At 43.6% G+C, this 19,288-nt stretch overlaps 1 protein-coding gene across 1 annotated transcript in view; it reads left to right on the forward strand.

Annotated features, from left to right (window-relative positions):
• The window catches only part of otog (otogelin), a gene marked incomplete at both ends in the record, with an annotated part of 38,907 nt that overhangs the window by 18,065 nt on the left and 1,554 nt on the right, over nucleotides 1-19,288 (forward strand). Inside the window, 20 exons of the mRNA XM_079464262.1 lie at nucleotides 66-145; nucleotides 811-3,194; nucleotides 3,292-3,469; nucleotides 3,567-3,715; nucleotides 3,822-3,911; nucleotides 4,002-4,188; nucleotides 13,475-13,695; nucleotides 13,771-13,909; nucleotides 14,276-14,464; nucleotides 14,550-14,759; nucleotides 14,860-14,964; nucleotides 15,039-15,143; nucleotides 15,376-15,477; nucleotides 16,226-16,324; nucleotides 16,456-16,496; nucleotides 16,642-16,717; nucleotides 16,838-17,016; nucleotides 17,086-17,190; nucleotides 18,383-18,502; nucleotides 18,688-18,733. Of these exons, the coding sequence (XP_079320388.1) occupies nucleotides 66-145; nucleotides 811-3,194; nucleotides 3,292-3,469; nucleotides 3,567-3,715; nucleotides 3,822-3,911; nucleotides 4,002-4,188; nucleotides 13,475-13,695; nucleotides 13,771-13,909; nucleotides 14,276-14,464; nucleotides 14,550-14,759; nucleotides 14,860-14,964; nucleotides 15,039-15,143; nucleotides 15,376-15,477; nucleotides 16,226-16,324; nucleotides 16,456-16,496; nucleotides 16,642-16,717; nucleotides 16,838-17,016; nucleotides 17,086-17,190; nucleotides 18,383-18,502; nucleotides 18,688-18,733 (4,805 nt within the window). The remainder of the gene's footprint in view (nucleotides 1-65; nucleotides 146-810; nucleotides 3,195-3,291; nucleotides 3,470-3,566; nucleotides 3,716-3,821; nucleotides 3,912-4,001; nucleotides 4,189-13,474; nucleotides 13,696-13,770; nucleotides 13,910-14,275; nucleotides 14,465-14,549; nucleotides 14,760-14,859; nucleotides 14,965-15,038; nucleotides 15,144-15,375; nucleotides 15,478-16,225; nucleotides 16,325-16,455; nucleotides 16,497-16,641; nucleotides 16,718-16,837; nucleotides 17,017-17,085; nucleotides 17,191-18,382; nucleotides 18,503-18,687; nucleotides 18,734-19,288) is intronic.

Consider the following 19,288-nt stretch of genomic DNA (forward strand, 5'->3'; position numbering starts at 1 on the left):
ATGCAGAGCGCCACATAAACACATGTTTGGCTAAAAGTTGAGTGTATTTTTTAATCTTTCTGTAGGGTGGAGGGATGCCTGCCCCAGTGTCCAAGTCACATGTTATTAGATGAGGTCACTCACAGATGTGTCTATCTGGAAGACTGTAAGCTACAACTAAGGCTATTAAATCAAATAAAACTTCCTGTCAATGCTTGTTCTTACTTTTACAGCTAAAATTGGACTCAACAATTGTTATATGATTGGACCAAAAGTTTTGTTTTGCTATTTAAATTGCATTTAAACCAGTAATCTGATGCAGTTTATTGCCATGGCTGATGTAATCGGACGATATTTAATATTTTGACCCATCGTATCGTCCTATAAATCTTTAATGAATAATGTATTATTTGATAATACCATGGGGTCAGATTCACAGCCAGCAGGAAAACAAATGTGATTTAAACAAAACTAAAAACATTTGACCTCACAAACAAAATAGTGTGGACTGTATAATTTTATTTATAATTTGTTAAAGTCTCTTTTGATGCTAAGCTACATATTGCTAACTAAACACGTAAGGCACAGTAAAGGTTCATTTGTTACATATCTGTTATAGGCCACATACTGGCCAATTGGTATTCTCAGTTTCAAAAATTGAAACCCACATCGGTTGACTACTAAGTTCAAGTCATTTAAAAATGTTTACATTTTTTTATCCTTACCTATAGAAATCTATAAAAAACAGCACTAGTTTAGCTATCTTAACATACCACATTTACTATATACACTTTAGTTGTTTTAATAATCATGTTTTGTGTTTATATTTAGGCATTAAACCTGTTGTTGTTCCTCCATTCACACCACCCAGCACTGCAATAACATTGACATCATCCTCAGCAATTTCCACCTTCAGTGTTCCTGCTGTTTCAATATTATCCACAATCCAAACTACACCAGAATCCAGCACCACTGCTGCTCCACCGACAACACACATGCCAACAATAGAAATACCCACCACGTCTGCTGTCAGACCTCTTCTATTGGAAACCATTACCACCTTAACAACATCCTCTTCCTCCTCAATCCCACTGGCATCCACTGAGAGAACCACTAGAGCACCGAGCAGCACTGACAGTCCCACTTTCCTCCCCACAGTGCACACTACCCCTGTCTCAGCATCTCTACCTGTGACCTCTAAAACAACCCCGCCAACAGAGTCATCAGCACCACTCACCAGGACCACAACTATCCCGACTGTAAGCCATACATTGTCATCTACCTCAAGTAAGGAGCCAACCAGAGTAAGCACTTTACCTGTGCTTCCAGGCTCGACTAGCATGAGCACAACACAAGCCACTTCCCCAACAGTCAAAGTCTCATCTCCCCTTACCTCTAGTACCTCGAGTACTGAGACCCCCAGAGTCTCACAGACCTTGGAAGTCACTGAAAAGACCACAACTCCAACAGTGATGTCTATTATTAGCACACAGACTGCTTTTGAAACCATCAGCACGACAAAGTTCACTTCACCAGCAGCCCCAACACCAATATCTGCTTTGAGTACTTCAGTCACAACAACAAATCTCACAGTTTCTACGTCTCTACACACTTCAAAGACAACGCCTGAGAGCACCCCTGAAATCCAGAAACCTTTGGATACAACTACATCCAAAACAGTTTCTACCCCCCCGCCAGACACAGAAATCTCAACCACCCACATACCAGTGAAATCCACAAGCTCTGTTTTTTCAACACAACCTCCAACTCAAACAACACTTTTAATTCCATCAACCTCAGAGCAACCTGAAAAATCTGAATCTACATCCGTCACCACATCCTCTCCAACAACCCACATCACCACAATGTCCTCTCAAGCTCCCCTATTTGTGCCAACAGAAACTACAACAAAAACAACCCATCAGCCAACATCTTTTGTTCAAACCGATCCTGAAGTTCCAACAACTGGGAGGACGTTACAAACAGATTGGAGAGAAATCCAAACCACATCAACTCCGTCCATACCTTCTGAAACCTCCCGATCCACTGCCAGAACAACAGAGACCCTACTTACAATCTACACCACCATCCCATTCACCTCAGCATCTACAGAGACAACATCAACACTACTAACATCACATGTGTCACTTACTGAAAAGACAACATCCACAGCTACATCAGCTTCTATAATAGACACCACAGAGTCTCACTGGGGTTTAGTTTCCGCAACTGCTTACCTCACCGATAAAGTCAGCACATCACCACCTCCCCCTTATCCTATGATCACAACAACTGCTGTGCCTGAGGTATCGTCACAATTGAAAGTGACGATGGCAACATCAGAATCCAAAACTCCAACAAAACCCACAGAAACAAATGTCACTTCTGAGAAGTCTCTACTAACTTCCACGACTGAAAAGGAGACGGTTTCCACCATTCAGACATCAACAACCAAACCCATTACCACACATCCTGTCACAGACACAACTAGGGTTTCTACTGACAGAGATATAACCGAGCCGTCAACTGCCTTAATAACACAAACGTCAACAGTCTTGCGTGAGTTCATCAGCACTTCCAGCACAACTCCTGAACTCACAACACGTGTCACACCAGTCGTGACCTCGTGGGTGTCTGTTGCTACCACACAAGAAGAAACTCCAGGAGTAGTAGTCACAACCAACATTTCCCCTCCAGCCACAAATGAGACATCACTCACAGCACAACGCACTACCATACCCACAGATATAATGACCACTGAATCCACAGATACAACCACAAGTATTCATGTAGCTACAACACACACCACTGAAACCACGACTGAATACACATCTGGATTTACAAAACACACAACTGAATCCGTTCCACGTTCCACTACACTGCCGTCAGCAACTGGAACAACAACGTATGCTCCGGTGGCCAGCTTGGCATCAGTTGTTAGCCAGACTGCCAGTACCACACCAGTACCACATGCTTCTCCTACTGTCACTAAGAGCATTGCAGTCACCAGGGTGAACAGCTCAACAGAGCGCCCTCTGGTGGATAAACCCACCTCAGTCGCATCCAAACCACCTGTTCCAGACACCGCACAAACAACACTTGGTTCGTCCGTGATGACCAGCCCTCCCTTCACTACACAACCAGAGCACTGGATGACTCCCGAGAGACCTGCGGTTTCCAAAACTACTGCACTCATGCCCGGCAGAGAATGCACAGTGAGTCACAAATTAAATACTTTTGTGGTTTTGTAATATTCACTTTGCTGACAAAATGCGTATTAAATATGTCTTTTGTGTGTGTATATATCTGTAGTCTCCATACTCAGAGGTTGTGGATGAATGCACTAAGCTTATCTGTGTGAGCGGCCAATTGCTTCTCTTCAATAAGTCCCAGAGCTGCCTTTATGATCCTTCACCTCCAAACTGCGGTTTGCTTGGCTTCGCTGTACTGGTCAATGGGGATAAGTGTTGTCCACGATGGAACTGCCCATGTAAGGAACACACACCTTATACACCATAAACTTTTCCATTCTGGCATTTTTTAACTGTTAAATGTTTCATTTAATTATTGTTTATTTTGCTGTGTAGGTCGTTGTTCTGTGTTTCCTGATCTGAATGTGATCACATTTGACGGTAACAGCGTTGCAGTTTTTAAAGCTGCTTTATATGTAGTGACTCAGCTTCCCAATGAGACCGTCAGCATCCTGGTGCAGGAATGTTCTGGACCAGATGACACTGTGAGATATGAAAAGCATTTCTGAACTCTATTCAAAATATTAAGTCTTTGTTTTATTATCATATTTTTTTTATCATAGTCATAATAAAGATCTTTTTTACTTTTAGCTTGTGTGGAACTTCACCAATTTGTGTCTGGCAGCTTTAAACATTACTCACAAATCCAATGAAGTTCTCATCAACCGTCTGCAGAGACGTGTGAGTGTCCACATTTCTGTCTAAAATAATTAAATTTTTGTAGATTTTACAGATGAAAGAGATTAAATATATGTTTGGTTGGTTTTACAGCTATATGTGAACTCTAGGTATGCAAAGCCACGTTTTAAGAAGTTTGGATATGAGATTCTAGACACGGGAAACATGTATTTAATCCGAAGTCCTGCCGGATTGAAGATCCAGTGGTTTCACACTACAGGCATGATGGTGATTGAGATGGACAGCTATAAAAACAGACTGCCCACCATGGGCTTATGTGGTATGAAGCTATTACTGTATTAAGTTCGGTTGAACACAAAGATATTTGGAAGAATGTTAGTGTGGCGATGGCATACGGTGAAAGGAAATTAACCAAAGCATGAGCCGACTACGCCACCCCGGATAGGGCCAGGGACCCAAAATTAAGTAAATCACCAAAAGCTCACAGGTTCGTTATTGGCCGAGACAGGTAGCAGACAAAAGGGAAGCTGGTAAACAATTTATTTCACACACACCATCTAAAATACAAAATCACATTTAATTAAAGTCGTTAAAAGAAACAGGCCATCATCTTCGTACAAAGCATACACACACTTAAAACGTCCAACCCAGAATTGGGGAAAGTCGTCCGATTGATCCGACAACCGTTGTGCTCACTCACGTCACCACACGCCAAATGTTTCTATATTGTGGACACTACAAACAAGTCAACCACAGCACCACATACAGAGGATCTCGACCGCGACTAATTCCCCCTAATTCTGGAACGAAAAGAAAATTAATAAACTCAATTCAAAATCACTTACACAAAACAAATTAAACCAAATCACTTAAACAAAACGAAGTAAACCAAATCACTTAAGCAAAACGAAGTAAACAAAATCACTTAAACAAAACGAATTAAACAAAATAAATTTTAAACAAAACGAATTAAACAAAATAAATTTTCAACAAAACGAATTAAACAAAATCAACTTAAACAAAACAAGTTACGCCCAAAATGACATCGATAATAATAGCTAGTCCGGTAATCACCAGTCCTCCGAGAAAGAGAGCCAAATGTCGTGCCTATAGACACGCAGAACGCGGTATCGAAGCACGTCGACAGACACTAAATGGTTATTATACCTGGAAATAACTGCCAGCTAAATGGGAATAGTCCTCCACACCAACCGGGACAAAGACGCTGTCCCAGGCACGGCAACGAGTGAAAGAGCCAAAAGGGAAATAACCACGACTCTACGGACTGTCCACTTCGGTCCGGAACAGTCAGCTTCATGCATCCGCTACGCAGTGAAATGAAAGTGGAAGGTAAATTAAGCGTTGCACTAAAAGTAACGGGTCTGGAAACAACCCGGTTCAGGAATCCGCTAGGCAGTCAGGTAGGAGAAACGGTAAGTTGGACGAATCAGTGCGAACAATAGTGACACTGTCTATCTCGGAAAACACTCCAGTTCAAGCAGTCATTATACATGCAGGTACGATAACGCTAGTCCATAAGGGAGAATCACAGCCCCAAATAGCGCCGGTATCAGCCTGCGAACTGGCGTCGGTTCAGCCTGCTGCAACACCTCCAACACCCAAAGTCACTGCAAAAATATAACAAGAAAATGAATTACCGGGAAAATACATTCCCACAACCCTATACGTGAAAATGAGTAACACACCTGCAGCTAATGACCGGTAATGCACCACGCACTTGACGCGGACTTCACTAATGGCTCTCGAAAATACATGGCCATTCACAAATGCCCGCAGTACTCCTCAACCACACTGTAATTTAAATGCATCTCCATTTACCCTGTTTGACATTAAATATCAACACTTTAACTGCCACTGGTAGCTCTTACCTCTTGGACGTGTAGCCCAACCCACCGGAAATAAAGGTACTCCCGGAAGCCCTATAGGACACACCTGTGTGACATGCCAATCCTATCTACCTTTATACCCCCGGACCGTACCATTTCCTCAAACATAGGTGGATCAGGCAATCGCATCACCACAATCTACCCCCCCCACAAGTCATCGTAGTCCCGACGATGAACAACGTAGCCTCAAGGTCTGAAAGCCATAGCACGATTTAGCCCTGAAGTAGACCCAGCAGAAATCTGATGAGCCTCAGCCCCTACGGTCCGTGGTAAATGGTACAAATTCGTATGCTGCCCGGCCCTAGCACGTCTAGGTCTAACGATCCTTTCGGAGATACTAGACGGTCCGATAGGATCTGTTACTACGTCTAATGGTACACTTACACTCCTCTCGCTCCCCCCAACTGCACCCCCAGGTACCGCAGGACTCGCCCTTACCTCTGGCGATGCTCTATTCACCCCAATGCTCTCTGGAATTTCTGATGGGGCCTGGGTCACCACCAAGGCTAAATCCCCATCCTCCAATTCCTCAAAGTCTTCCTCTCTTACTGAAGGTACTGGCAACTCCGGCCAATCCTTAAAGGACTCGGTCGGCATGGGATCCCTTTGAACTCTGGGTTTTAGGGACACTCTATGCACGTTACGGACTTTAGTGAGATCTTGCACTGGTGCTACAGAGTACACCGATCCCCCATCCCGTGGCACTCAAACTACCTGATAGATGATCGAGCTCCACAGATCCTGGATCTTATGGCGCCCGGAGAACCCACGTTCTCGCAGATAGACCCTTTGGCCCTCTTCTAGCGGTTGCTCTTTTACCCGTTGATCATGCTTCGCCTTGCGATGCTGAGCTGCGGCCTGCAACCGCTCACGGGCACCTTCGAAGGCCACTTTAAGGCAAGCCTGATGCTCTTCCATCCAATGATGGACTCCACCAGCCACTGGTTCTTGCACCCGACCAAGCAAGAAATCCACAGGCAGTCTAGGCTCTTGCCCGAACATCAAAAAATAAGGACTCTCACCGGTGGCTTGATGGGGAGTGGTATTATAGCAAAATACCACCTGGGACAAACAAGAGGCCCAATCCCTCTTCCTTCCAGTGGGCAAAGTCCGCAACAAATTGTGCAGGGTACGGTTAAACCGTTCACACTGGCCATTACCAGCTGGATGGTATGCGGTAGTACGAGACTTACCCACCTGGTAAAGGGTGCACAACTGCTGGATAAGATGCGATTCGAAGTTACGTCCCTGGTCCGAATGGATACGGCCTGGGACCCCAAACTTAAAGAACCATTCGTCAACCAGGACGCGAGCCACAGTCGCCGCCTGTTGGTCCCGAGTAGGGATTGCCACTGTGAATTTACTAAAAATGTCTGTCATTATTAACACGTTTTCATGCCCCGAACGAGAAGGTTCTAGGACCGTAAAATCAATGGCCACTATCTCATTTGGACGGGAAGCTAACAGATGGGCCATGTAGCTTCTGGGGACTGGGGCAGCCTCTTTGGCTTGCTGGCACCGCTCACATTGCTGTATCCAACGGGCTACATCGGCCGACATCCCAGGCCAGTAGCACCGCTGTCGCACCAGTTCCAAAGTGCGCTCGGTGCCTTGGTGCCCATGACACTGATGCAGTTGGGTCAACACTTCAGTCTGTAACACAACAGGCAGCACCAGCTGCAACACCTTTGCACCACCATCAGGACTGCAAACCCGTCGATATAATAGGCCCCCCAGTTCCTCCAACCGCTCCCATTGCCGGAGTAACACCAACACTAGCTTGGGTAACTGTCGTCGTTCTTGGGGCCCTGGGCCTTGCCCTTGGCGCCAAAATTTAAAAGCTGAACTGATAATGGGATCCTCCTCCTGTAATCGAGCCAACTCTGGTCTAGATCGATTTGGCATCACCTGCATGGCCCTCACAGTGGTGGAGTCTGCCCGATCCGCCACTCCAGCACGCCTAAGCAGTTCAGGAACTAATGTTCCCAACGAGCCTTCCCTTTCCAGGTACCGTTCCTTAGGAGTCATGCGTGATAGCGCATCCGCATTCTGGTTAGATCTCCCGGATCGGTACTGCACTTCGAAATCAAAGGCCGCTAGTTCAGCTGCCCATCGCTGTTCGGTGGCACCTAACTTAGCAGTCGCCAAATGACTAAGGGGGTTATTGTCTGTACGAACGATACAACGATGGCCCAATAAGTACTCCCGAAACTTTTCAGCCATGGCCCATTTTAGAGCCAAAAACTCAAGCCGCATAGAACTATAGGTAGCAGAGTTACGCTCTGCAGGACGCAGGCTACGGCTGGCATAGGCCACTGGTCTCACCTTGCCCCCAATCTCTTGAGACAGTACAGCACCTAACCCTACATAGCTGGCATCGACTTCCAAGATAAACGGTAACTTAAAATCAGCATATGCCAGGACTGGTGTGGTGGCAAGCTTAGCTTTCAGGGTCCGGAATGCTTGTTCACACTGTTCGGACCATAACGCATCCAACTCCTGTATCTTAGTTCTCCCCTTTCCTTGTCCTACCTCCGCTACCAGCCGATGCAACGGTGCTGCTATCTGAGCAAACCCTTCCACAAATCGCCGATAGTAACTACCAAAGCCCAAAAAGGTACGTAACTCCGACACAGTCTTGGGGCGTGGCCACTGCGCTACAACCTCAACCTTTGCCGGGTCTGTGGACACTCCTTGGGGGGATATTACGTGTCCCAAGTACTGCACCTTTTCTCTAAAGAATGCACACTTGGCCAAGTTTACCTTAAGATCAGCAGCCCGCAAACGTTCTAGCACCATCCTCAGCCTCTGTAAATGATGTTGCACCGAGGAGGAATAGACAATAATATCATCTAGATACAGCAGGAGAGACTGATGTTGCTGGTCGCCAAACAGCCGTTGCATCAACCGCTGGAAGGTGCCTGGTGCGTTACACAACCCGAAGGGCATACGGTTCCATTCATACAAACCAAAAGGTGTACAAAAAGCTGTTTTGTAGCGATCAGCCTCTGCAACCGGGACTTGGTTATATCCGCTGGCCAGATCTAACGTAGTGAACCAGCGAGCCCCTGTCAATGAATCCAATGTCTCGTCGATTCGAGGAAGTGGAAACGAATCTTTCCGAGTTTTAGCATTGAGTTGACGGTAGTCTACGCACATGCGTAGGCCACCGTCCTTCTTCTTAACCAATACTAATGGGGAGGCGTACGGACTACAACTTTCCCGAATCACTTGGGTGTCTAAAAGCTGGCCAATATGAGTCTTAACTAACTCATATTCAGATGGGGGAATCCGTCTATAGCGTTGTCGAACAGGCGTCTCGTCTAGTAGAGGAATTTCATGGGACAGGAGGTCAGTACAACCCAAGTCTCCCTCCCCAGCAGAGAACACCGCCTGGAATTCCTGAAGGAGAGCCCTAACCTTCCCCTGTTCCTCATCCGACAGCCCTGACAGGTCGATGTTCTCGATCTTTTCCACCGCAGGGGCTACCATCTGATCGCAGGTCACTGTGATAGCAGGAACCGCAGATACCTCGGTCAGTCCGGCAGGTGAATCTACCAGATACACTTCCCGCAACTTCCCAAGGATGGTTTTCGGGTATAAAACAGCGTCGAGAACACCCACATTGACAACAGGCACCCAAACCATACCACCATCGACATATACTAACGACGGAGAGGCCAATAATCCAGCAGGCAGACCAGTGTCAAGGGGCTCGAATAACACAATCTTATCTCTGAACATGGACGAACATGTTGCTGTTACAAACTTCATAGTGCCTCCTGGAACACGACACACCCGATGCCCGCAAACTCTTACATTGCCCCCGTATGCCAGAACGTCAGCTACCTTTTGACAGGCTTGGAAGGCCCGAGATAGTCCCATGTCTTGGGTCACTAATGGTAGCTCAAATAGGGTTGGTCCGTACTGCCCGAAAAGCTCACGATAACAGCGACCAAGAACATTCATTCCCAAAATCCCGGGAACACCAGAATTACCCCCAGGTGGATCACGCACAACCAATATGCCACACCCTGATACCACACGATCACACAATTCAACGTCCAATTCCATATACCCTATATAAGGGATTTCCAGTCCATTGGCTGCTCTAAGCTGTAACCAATGACAGTTTTGTAGTCGACGCTGGCCCCATGGTTCGAATCCAGACCGAAAACAACTCTCTGTAATGGTCGATACCATGGAACCAGTGTCTATCAAACAGGGTATGGGCACACCGCCAATATTTGCAACTAAATGTGGGCATGAGGAGACTAAACGAGGCACAGAACCGCTGGCACGAAAATCACAAGAGCCATTCTTACCTCCAACCGAACTGAGACTCTGCAGTCCGGTGGGTACTAGTTTTCCGGCTGGTTAGGGAAACTTGACCTAGCATCACGAGATATCAGGTTACCCCGTGAATGGTTTTGAGGGCCAGACGAATGGGGCTGCCACTGACAGTCTCGAGCAAAATGGCCAGGCTGTTGACACCGTCTGCAAATCACGTAACTAGAACGCAGTGGCTGACCACGAGACTGGGGACTATGGTTACGGGCTAAAGTCTGAGAAAGCTGATCAATTTGCTGTTGCTGTCGAATCAGCATTTCCTTCAACTCCCTAAATTCCTGTGAATGATGTCCCTGCTCAGGATTTACCTCAGAATCATCTTTAACGCCACATTGATGTCCCTGCACCAAAGGAACAGACTGACTGCGCCCCCGTACACCGCCTGGCACTCCCTCTCTCTCCCAGCGAATTGCTTCCCCTCGGACATCTAACAGTGTTGCAGCAGGCTGACGCCTTACCAATTGTTTCAATTCTCTGCGCAAGGCATTATCCAACACACATTCAATAAACTGATCCCTAACTACCACCTGCGCATCTAAAATGGCATGCGGAGACTGTTGTTTAAGCTTATCAAATAAACTCAAGAGCGCCAGGGAGAACTCTTGTAACGTTTCTCCCTCCAACTGTCGCCGTGAGTAAAAGGCTTCTTGAAGCGTAATATAGGACTCGAGACAGCCATACACTTCACGCAATGCAGAAATAATCTTCTCAGGATTATCTTTATCAGGGCTCGGCCGATATTTAATCTCATCCCGAGCCTCTCCCTCAAGATGATCAAACAAAAAGAAAGCCTGCTCGACAGCCGTCATCGTCCGCATGCGCATGCACGCCTGAGCTTCTTCGACCCACTCTTCAATGCCTACACCAGACCTACCATTAAATTTGGGACAGCGCCGTTCACGAGGAACAAAAACAAAGCGCTCAACGGTGTTAACATTGGATCCTACAGATATAGGCGTTAATGGCCGTGACGCACTACTAGAGCCTGCGCCAGGATCAAGCAACTCAACCGGTGTCTGCTCCTGTCGCAGTCGATCGTTATCGGCCTTCAACTGAGCCACAAGGTCTCTCATTTCCTGTAATTCAGCCTCCATCTCTACACAATATAAGGGGTAATCACCAGACGCGTCTCCACCATATGGTCAAGTAGAAGAAAGAAAATATAGATATATATGTGTGAAAAAAAAAATACAAATCCCTACGTCTGTACCCGTACAACAGCCAGGATCCTGCCGACTACGCCAAATGTGGCGATGGCATACGGTGAAAGGAAATTAACCAAAGCATGAGCCGACTACGCCACCCCGGATAGGGCCAGGGACCCAAAATTAAGTAAATCACCAAAAGCTCACAGGTTCGTTATTGGCCGAGACAGGTAGCAGACAAAAGGGAAGCTGGTAAACAATTTATTTCACACACACCATCTAAAATACAAAATCACATTTAATTAAAGTCGTTAAAAGAAACAGGCCATCATCTTCGTACAAAGCATACACACACTTAAAACGTCCAACCCAGAATTGGGGAAAGTCGTCCGATTGATCCGACAACCGTTGTGCTCACTCACGTCACCACACGCCAAATGTTTCTATATTGTGGACACTACAAACAAGTCAACCACAGCACCACATACAGAGGATCTCGACCGCGACTAATTCCCCCTAATTCTGGAACGAAAAGAAAATTAATAAACTCAATTCAAAATCACTTACACAAAACAAATTAAACCAAATCACTTAAACAAAACGAAGTAAACCAAATCACTTAAGCAAAACGAAGTAAACAAAATCACTTAAACAAAACGAATTAAACAAAATAAATTTTAAACAAAACGAATTAAACAAAATAAATTTTAAACAAAACGAATTAAACAAAATAAATTTTCAACAAAACGAATTAAACAAAATCAACTTAAACAAAACAAGTTACGCCCAAAATGACATCGATAATAATAGCTAGTCCGGTAATCACCAGTCCTCCGAGAAAGAGAGCCAAATGTCGTGCCTATAGACACGCAGAACGCGGTATCGAAGCACGTCGACAGACACTAAATGGTTATTATACCTGGAAATAACTGCCAGCTAAATGGGAATAGTCCTCCACACCAACCGGGACAAAGACGCTGTCCCAGGCACGGCAACGAGTGAAAGAGCCAAAAGGGAAATAACCACGACTCTACGGACTGTCCACTTCGGTCCGGAACAGTCAGCTTCATGCATCCGCTACGCAGTGAAATGAAAGTGGAAGGTAAATTAAGCGTTGCACTAAAAGTAACGGGTCTGGAAACAACCCGGTTCAGGAATCCGCTAGGCAGTCAGGTAGGAGAAACGGTAAGTTGGACGAATCAGTGCGAACAATAGTGACACTGTCTATCTCGGAAAACACTCCAGTTCAAGCAGTCATTATACATGCAGGTACGATAACGCTAGTCCATAAGGGAGAATCACAGCCCCAAATAGCGCCGGTATCAGCCTGCGAACTGGCGTCGGTTCAGCCTGCTGCAACACCTCCAACACCCAAAGTCACTGCAAAAATATAACAAGAAAATGAATTACCGGGAAAATACATTCCCACAACCCTATACGTGAAAATGAGTAACACACCTGCAGCTAATGACCGGTAATGCACCACGCACTTGACGCGGACTTCACTAATGGCTCTCGAAAATACATGGCCATTCACAAATGCCCGCAGTACTCCTCAACCACACTGTAATTTAAATGCATCTCCATTTACCCTGTTTGACATTAAATATCAACACTTTAACTGCCACTGGTAGCTCTTACCTCTTGGACGTGTAGCCCAACCCACCGGAAATAAAGGTACTCCCGGAAGCCCTATAGGACACACCTGTGTGACATGCCAATCCTATCTACCTTTATACCCCCGGACCGTACCATTTCCTCAAACATAGGTGGATCAGGCAATCGCATCACCACATTAGCAACTGATATTTCTGGGGCATCATTGACTACCATAGTAGGAAAAATTATTGTAGAATTAGTTCTGTTCTGTTGAACAAAAAAGTAGATATTTTGAGGAATTTAGGAAAGCAAACACCTACCTCCAATTATGCAAAATAAGCTGATAACAAGTAAGGTCATGTAAACACGTAACGCGGTTTAAAGCGGCGTAAGAAAAACCCGCTCTGCAGAGGTAGTTTTTTGCCCATTTCTCAGATTTCGCGCTGCATGTAAATGCCTTCACCGGTTTTCTCTCAATTTTTTTTACATTTTTGGGTGGAGTATCGCTTTAAAGTCACAGCACTATACACTTTATCATCACATCATATTTAAATGCCATCTACGTTCTTTACTCTCAATTATTTTCTTTTTTCACTCTGTGCAGGTAGTTGTGATGGTAACCCATTGAATGATCTGACTCTGTCTAACGGTACTGTTGTGCCGGAACAAGAGGATCCATCAGTGTTCATCGATAGCTGGCAGATTCCCAACACCACCAGCTATATTAGTCATAGCAGAAGGAGAGAGGTCAATTGTACCACCAGTGACTGTTCCCAGTGCATGAGGATGTTGAACAACCACAGCTTTACCATCTGCCATCCTTATGTATGACATAACATTCAACGTCTTTCCAACCAAAAACTGCAACTACTTCATTCCCTAACCCGTGTGTGTGATTAGGTGCCTCCATCAACCTTCTGTGAGATGTGGGTGAGAGATGTGAAGTATGTGAATAATCCCTGCGTCGCTTTGGCTGCTTACGCTGCATCCTGCCACAAATTTAACATCTGCATGGAATGGAGGAGCTTTGATTTCTGCCGTATGTATTTACTGGTCGCATTATATTCATAGAAATCACTCTTGACGAAAATCAAGATGTTTTTCCAGTGCTGATATTAATATGTTTTTTTTTTATTTACATTTGCATTGTGTTTACATATGTGTAACACAAAAGAAGATATTTTGAGAAATGTCTAAGTGGTTTTGTGTCCATACAATGAAAGTCATTGGGGGACTATGTCGTTTGGTTACCAGCGTTCTTCCGAATAACTTCTTTTGTGTTCTGTAGAAGAAAGAAAGTCAGGTTTGGAATGACACGAGAATGGATAAATTCTAATAGATTTTTTATAGATTTTAAGGTGTGTGTATTGCACAATAACATTATCTTGTTCTTCTTTTTCTGTAGCATTTACGTGCCCAGAACATCTGCGCTATCAGGCCTGTTTGCCAGCCTGCACTGCTCCGTCCTGCCCAAACCTAGAATTTGAGTTTGTCCCAGAGCAATGCTCCGGCCTTTCAGAGGGATGTGTGTGTCCGGAGGGAACTCTACTACACCGGCCCTATTCTTCTCTCTGCATTCCACCCAGCAAGTGTGGTACGGCCTCTACTTCCCTCACTCTCTTTCTCCCTCTTTTTATAAAAAATATTGTTGTTGTTTAAGTTGTACTATGTGTTTGTAGCCTGTACTGATAGTTTTGGAACTCCACGAGCGCTGGGAGAGGTATGGAAAGCCTCAATGGACGGCTGCTGTATGTATAAGTGTGAGAATGACAGCATCTTGCCGGTGGAGTATAACTGCAGTAACATCCCTCAGCCTGTCTGCACACGGACAGGAGAGATCAGTGTCAATCTGGCAGATGACAAAAGCTGCTGCCCTCACAGAGCCTGTGGTCGGTTTCACAATCATATCACATATATCTACAGACATTTTACCGTATAGCACCTTGGATGGTGGTGATGCTAAAATTCTGCTTGATTGTTTTGTGACAGTTTGTAATCAGAGTATGTGTGAAGCAGCTCCTCCAGACTGTAAATATGGCGAGAAGCTGGTGTCATACCACAAGCAGGACTCCTGCTGTCCGGAATATATGTGTGGTCAGTTGGATTTTTTGTGTTTGCATGCTTCAGTGTAGCTGCGGATGTGTCTGACAATAATGTGTTCTCTGTAGAATGTGACCCTGATCAGTGTGTTCTGGATATTCCTGTGTGTCGAGAAGATCAGACATTGATCGCCAGTCGGGCTGAAGGCAGCTGCTGTTTGGCCCACATCTGCAGTAAGTCATTACAAATCAATATCTTTAATAATATATTTCTTTATTAATTATGTATTGCCTTTGTTTGTCTGTTTATTTATGTATTTAAATGAATGTAACGTTATTAAATAATGTTATTTAATAATTAATAATATATTGTTATAATGTTTGAATTCAGCATATCAATAACATTTAACATTTAATCCTTCTCTGATGTATAACCTGATATTTTATGGTTAATGTTGTGTTTTAGTGTGTGACAGATGCTCTGAGGCAGCTCCAGTATGTCAAGATGGTGAACTGCTTATCGTTGACACAAACAGCACAGAGCGCTGCTGCCCAGTTTACCACTGCTGTAAGTGAAAACATTTGGTGTAGACAAACAAATATTATTTTCATTTTAAATAATATAATGAAAATGTACTGTAAAATGCAGAAGGGTTTTAGATATAAGGGAAAGTTTAGGGTCAGAAAATATTATTTACTCATTATGAAAGTAAAAGGGGTCAATTGTGTGAATTCTATAGAACACTTTGGAAGACGTTAACAACGCTGGTGCAGAAGTACTTCCTGTTTTAGTTTTTTAACATTAGACAAACTTTAAAAAATACAATCAACAGAACATCTATTACTGAATTAAAGTGATAAAGGAATATCTTTAAAGTCATCATGAAATCAAACAGGATGTGTTTTACACAGAGTTGCAGTGATTATTATAAATTATTTATTCTCAACAACAGCTCAGCATCACATGACGTCAGCAACAAAAAGAGGTAGGACTATACTGACTGTCCAATGGCCATGCATTTTTAGACCTCCGCTCCAGGCCCAACTTACAACAAACCAATCACAAAGGGAAGGGCAAAATAAAGCCCCGCCCTACAATTTTTCTAATTTCAGAAGCCGTTTTACTTGAATCAAATCATGATACAGAAAAGAAGTTAATCGCAACTTCTGTCTCATGGTGACTTTAAGAATTCATTTTACAGTCTATGTAAGATAAAAAAAAAACAAATAAAAACTGAAAGTGGAAGTGCTTCTGGACCAGTGTTCACTTTCTGCAAAGTGGTCTTTTAAAAAATAATATGTGGATATCCATGTAGGGTGTGAGCCCTCTCGATGCCTGGAGGTCACATGTCCCGCTGGCATGACCGCAGTGTTCACAAAAATTCAAGATGTATGTTGTCCGTCACAGTCGTGTGGTAAGCCTCTCCACTCTTAATAATGTGATTAAAGTATAATTCAATAAGTGTAATGTACATTGTTGTTTGTTTGTGTCAATGAATGTTTGCTCAAAGACAGAAAGCAGATCTAAAATTTCACTCTTTCCTAGAATGTGCATGTGAAAAGATCCGTCGCCCTACATGTTCTCTGGTGAGTCTTCAGTATGGTTGTTTCTTTTAGAAATTACTTTATATCTGAATGATATACCTAGCGTTATTCTTTTGTTATTTCTTTCTGATCAGGCACTTATTTGTAAGGTTGGGTCTGATCTGATATCAGATGTTTTGTGTTGCAGGGTGAGAGTATGCAGTTAGACAGAACATTTCTGTCTGATCCAGAAAACCAGTGTAACTGCAAGCGATTCATGTGTGGTGAGAACACACACTCTGAAATGCTTTAAAAATACATATTTTTCCTCATATTTCCTCAAAGTCCAATAAAGTATTTCCTAATGCATGATTGTTTTTATATTATACTGTATGCATTTGTAGTGAGAGATGCGGTGTGTGTGGATGGGGTAAGGGGAGTGATGCGGCCCGGGCAGACACTGGTCGAGCATCGTGATCAGGGTGTGTGTTACACCACACAGTGCACACACAGACTAAACCCTGCCACAGGTTTCTATCTCCTCAAAGCAACCAGCACCAACTGCACGGCACGATGCCAGCCTGTGAGTATTTAAACACACATACACACACAACGTGAACACAAAATTAACTGTATGTAATCTGTTCAACAGAATCAGATTTACTTCCCTCCTAAAGACTACAGCAGCTGCTGTGGTGTCTGTAAGAACATTTCCTGTCTTCACCGGAATGACAATGGATCTGTGACTATGCACAAGGTAATATGTTGTTCATTTTCATTTCACTCAAAACTTTCCATGAAAAGCAGAGCCATCAAAGAGAGAGTTCATCCCAAAATCTAATTTGTGTCACCAACATGACGTTAAACATGTTTCGAGACCTCATAGACGTCTTCGGAGCACAAATAAAGATATTTATGTGATATCCGAGATATTCCCAGGCCATAATGGTAATAATTGTGGTCAAGGTCCAGAAAAGTACTTAAGACATTGTTAAATTGGTCCATTCGCTCATAGTCGCTCAATGGGAGTGACGAGAATGCTTTATGTGCGAAAAACAAACCAAAATAATGATATATTCTCCTCTGTCATGTCAGTCTATGGTGCACGTTCACAAGAGCACTTCAACGCATACGCATTCGGTGGGGGCAGATGCCGGCACCCTGACTGACAACCGGGAAGCGCAACTCTGTGTTTACAAGAAGATGCACGCTTTTTATAAGCTGATTTTCGCAAAATGTCTGATGATTTCGATATTGAGGAAGACTTGCACTTCTTTGCCCAACCGAATGCTCATGCGTGGAAGTGCTCTCGGGAACGTGCACCATAGACTGACATGACAAGGAGAATTTATGGATGTCTTTGGTACTCTTCTGGACCTTGACAACAACTATAACCATTTTGTCAATGAGGAGGCCTTGAAATTTCTCGGATGTCACCTAAATATTTGTATCTGTGCTCCGAAGACGCAGGGAGGTCTCAAAACGTCATGTGGGTGAGTAAAAAATCACACAAATTTGATTTTGGGATGAACTTAACGTTTAATGATCTGTCCTGCCTTCTATAACCACAGTTTTTTAATATACAGTACGGGCCATAATGGATGTTGGGGGGCATATTTGTTCAACATTTGCCCCGTCAGGTTATATCAAACAATTAAAATATTAGGTGTATGGTACAAAATTGACAGAAAACTAAACCTTTAAGTTATGTATTGACCAACATGATTACTATTTAATGCATCGTTTATAATATTTCAGAATAAAAGATTAAAGGCATTTTGTCCAAAGATGTACCTCACTTTTGGTTTCTTTATGTCCTAATATTTAAATTGTTTCAAGTTAAGAAATAACTTAAGTCAATTCATTGAGTCTGTTTCTAGTATGGTCCATAGTTTAGTTTTAGTGTTTTACTGTACATTGATGGTATTTTTCTGTGTTGTCTCTTGCAGCCCGGACGCAGCTGGGGGTCTGACTGCATGCACTATGACTGTACAGAGACCCTGTCAGGACCCATTCTTGTCTCTCATCCCTACAGCTGCCCTCCCTTCAATGAAACAGAATGCATGAAGGTAAATATCCATTCCTTTCCTAACCATAAACATCCATTAGATAGTAGAGGATCAATGATTATGAAGTAGTTTCAGTTATTTCTATTAAAAAGCCCTTTTAATAATCTTGTTAACTGATCAAAAACATTTCTTACTAAAAAAAGACATAATACAAGTACATTTGTAAAGTCTTCATTTTGTCTTAGATTGGTGGCACTGTTGTGAGTTACATGGATGGTTGCTGCAAGACATGTGAGTACAAAGATCAATTTTGTTATAACAAACAGTCACATTAGTAGTGTTTTACTTAGTATATCACAGTATACTGGACTGCACTACATTATAGCCTCACAACCTACAATCAGTGTTTGTTTCATTATTTATGTTTTCATTTGACATGATTATAGAAACAACAGTATCACCCATATCAGGCTCACTTTCATAAAAAAAATCACAACAGGAGAGACATGCACAACAAAAGCTGGATCAGGATGAGTATAACATTGTGTAACAATCTCTCCAGGCGCTGCAAACTCCCTGTTCCCCTTCTCTGTTAGCCCTTTGAAACCCACAGTTAGCACAAACTGTGAACAAGGTACCATGATACTAACATCAGACCACAAGGCTCACCATCACCATTGTTGATTTCCAACAATGTACTCCCCCGTTCAAACAATACAGGACTCTCAATAGATAACGGATTATTGAAAGTATAATTTTTCATCTTTTATGATATTTCTTTAGTTTTAATGATATTTCTTTTGACACAGCTAAGTCTTTCCCCATTTTGCTCTGTCGGGCAGTGCA

This window comes from Barbatula barbatula (assembly GCF_947034865.1).
Source record: "Barbatula barbatula genome assembly, chromosome: 1".
Lineage (NCBI taxonomy): Eukaryota > Metazoa > Chordata > Actinopteri > Cypriniformes > Nemacheilidae > Barbatula > Barbatula barbatula.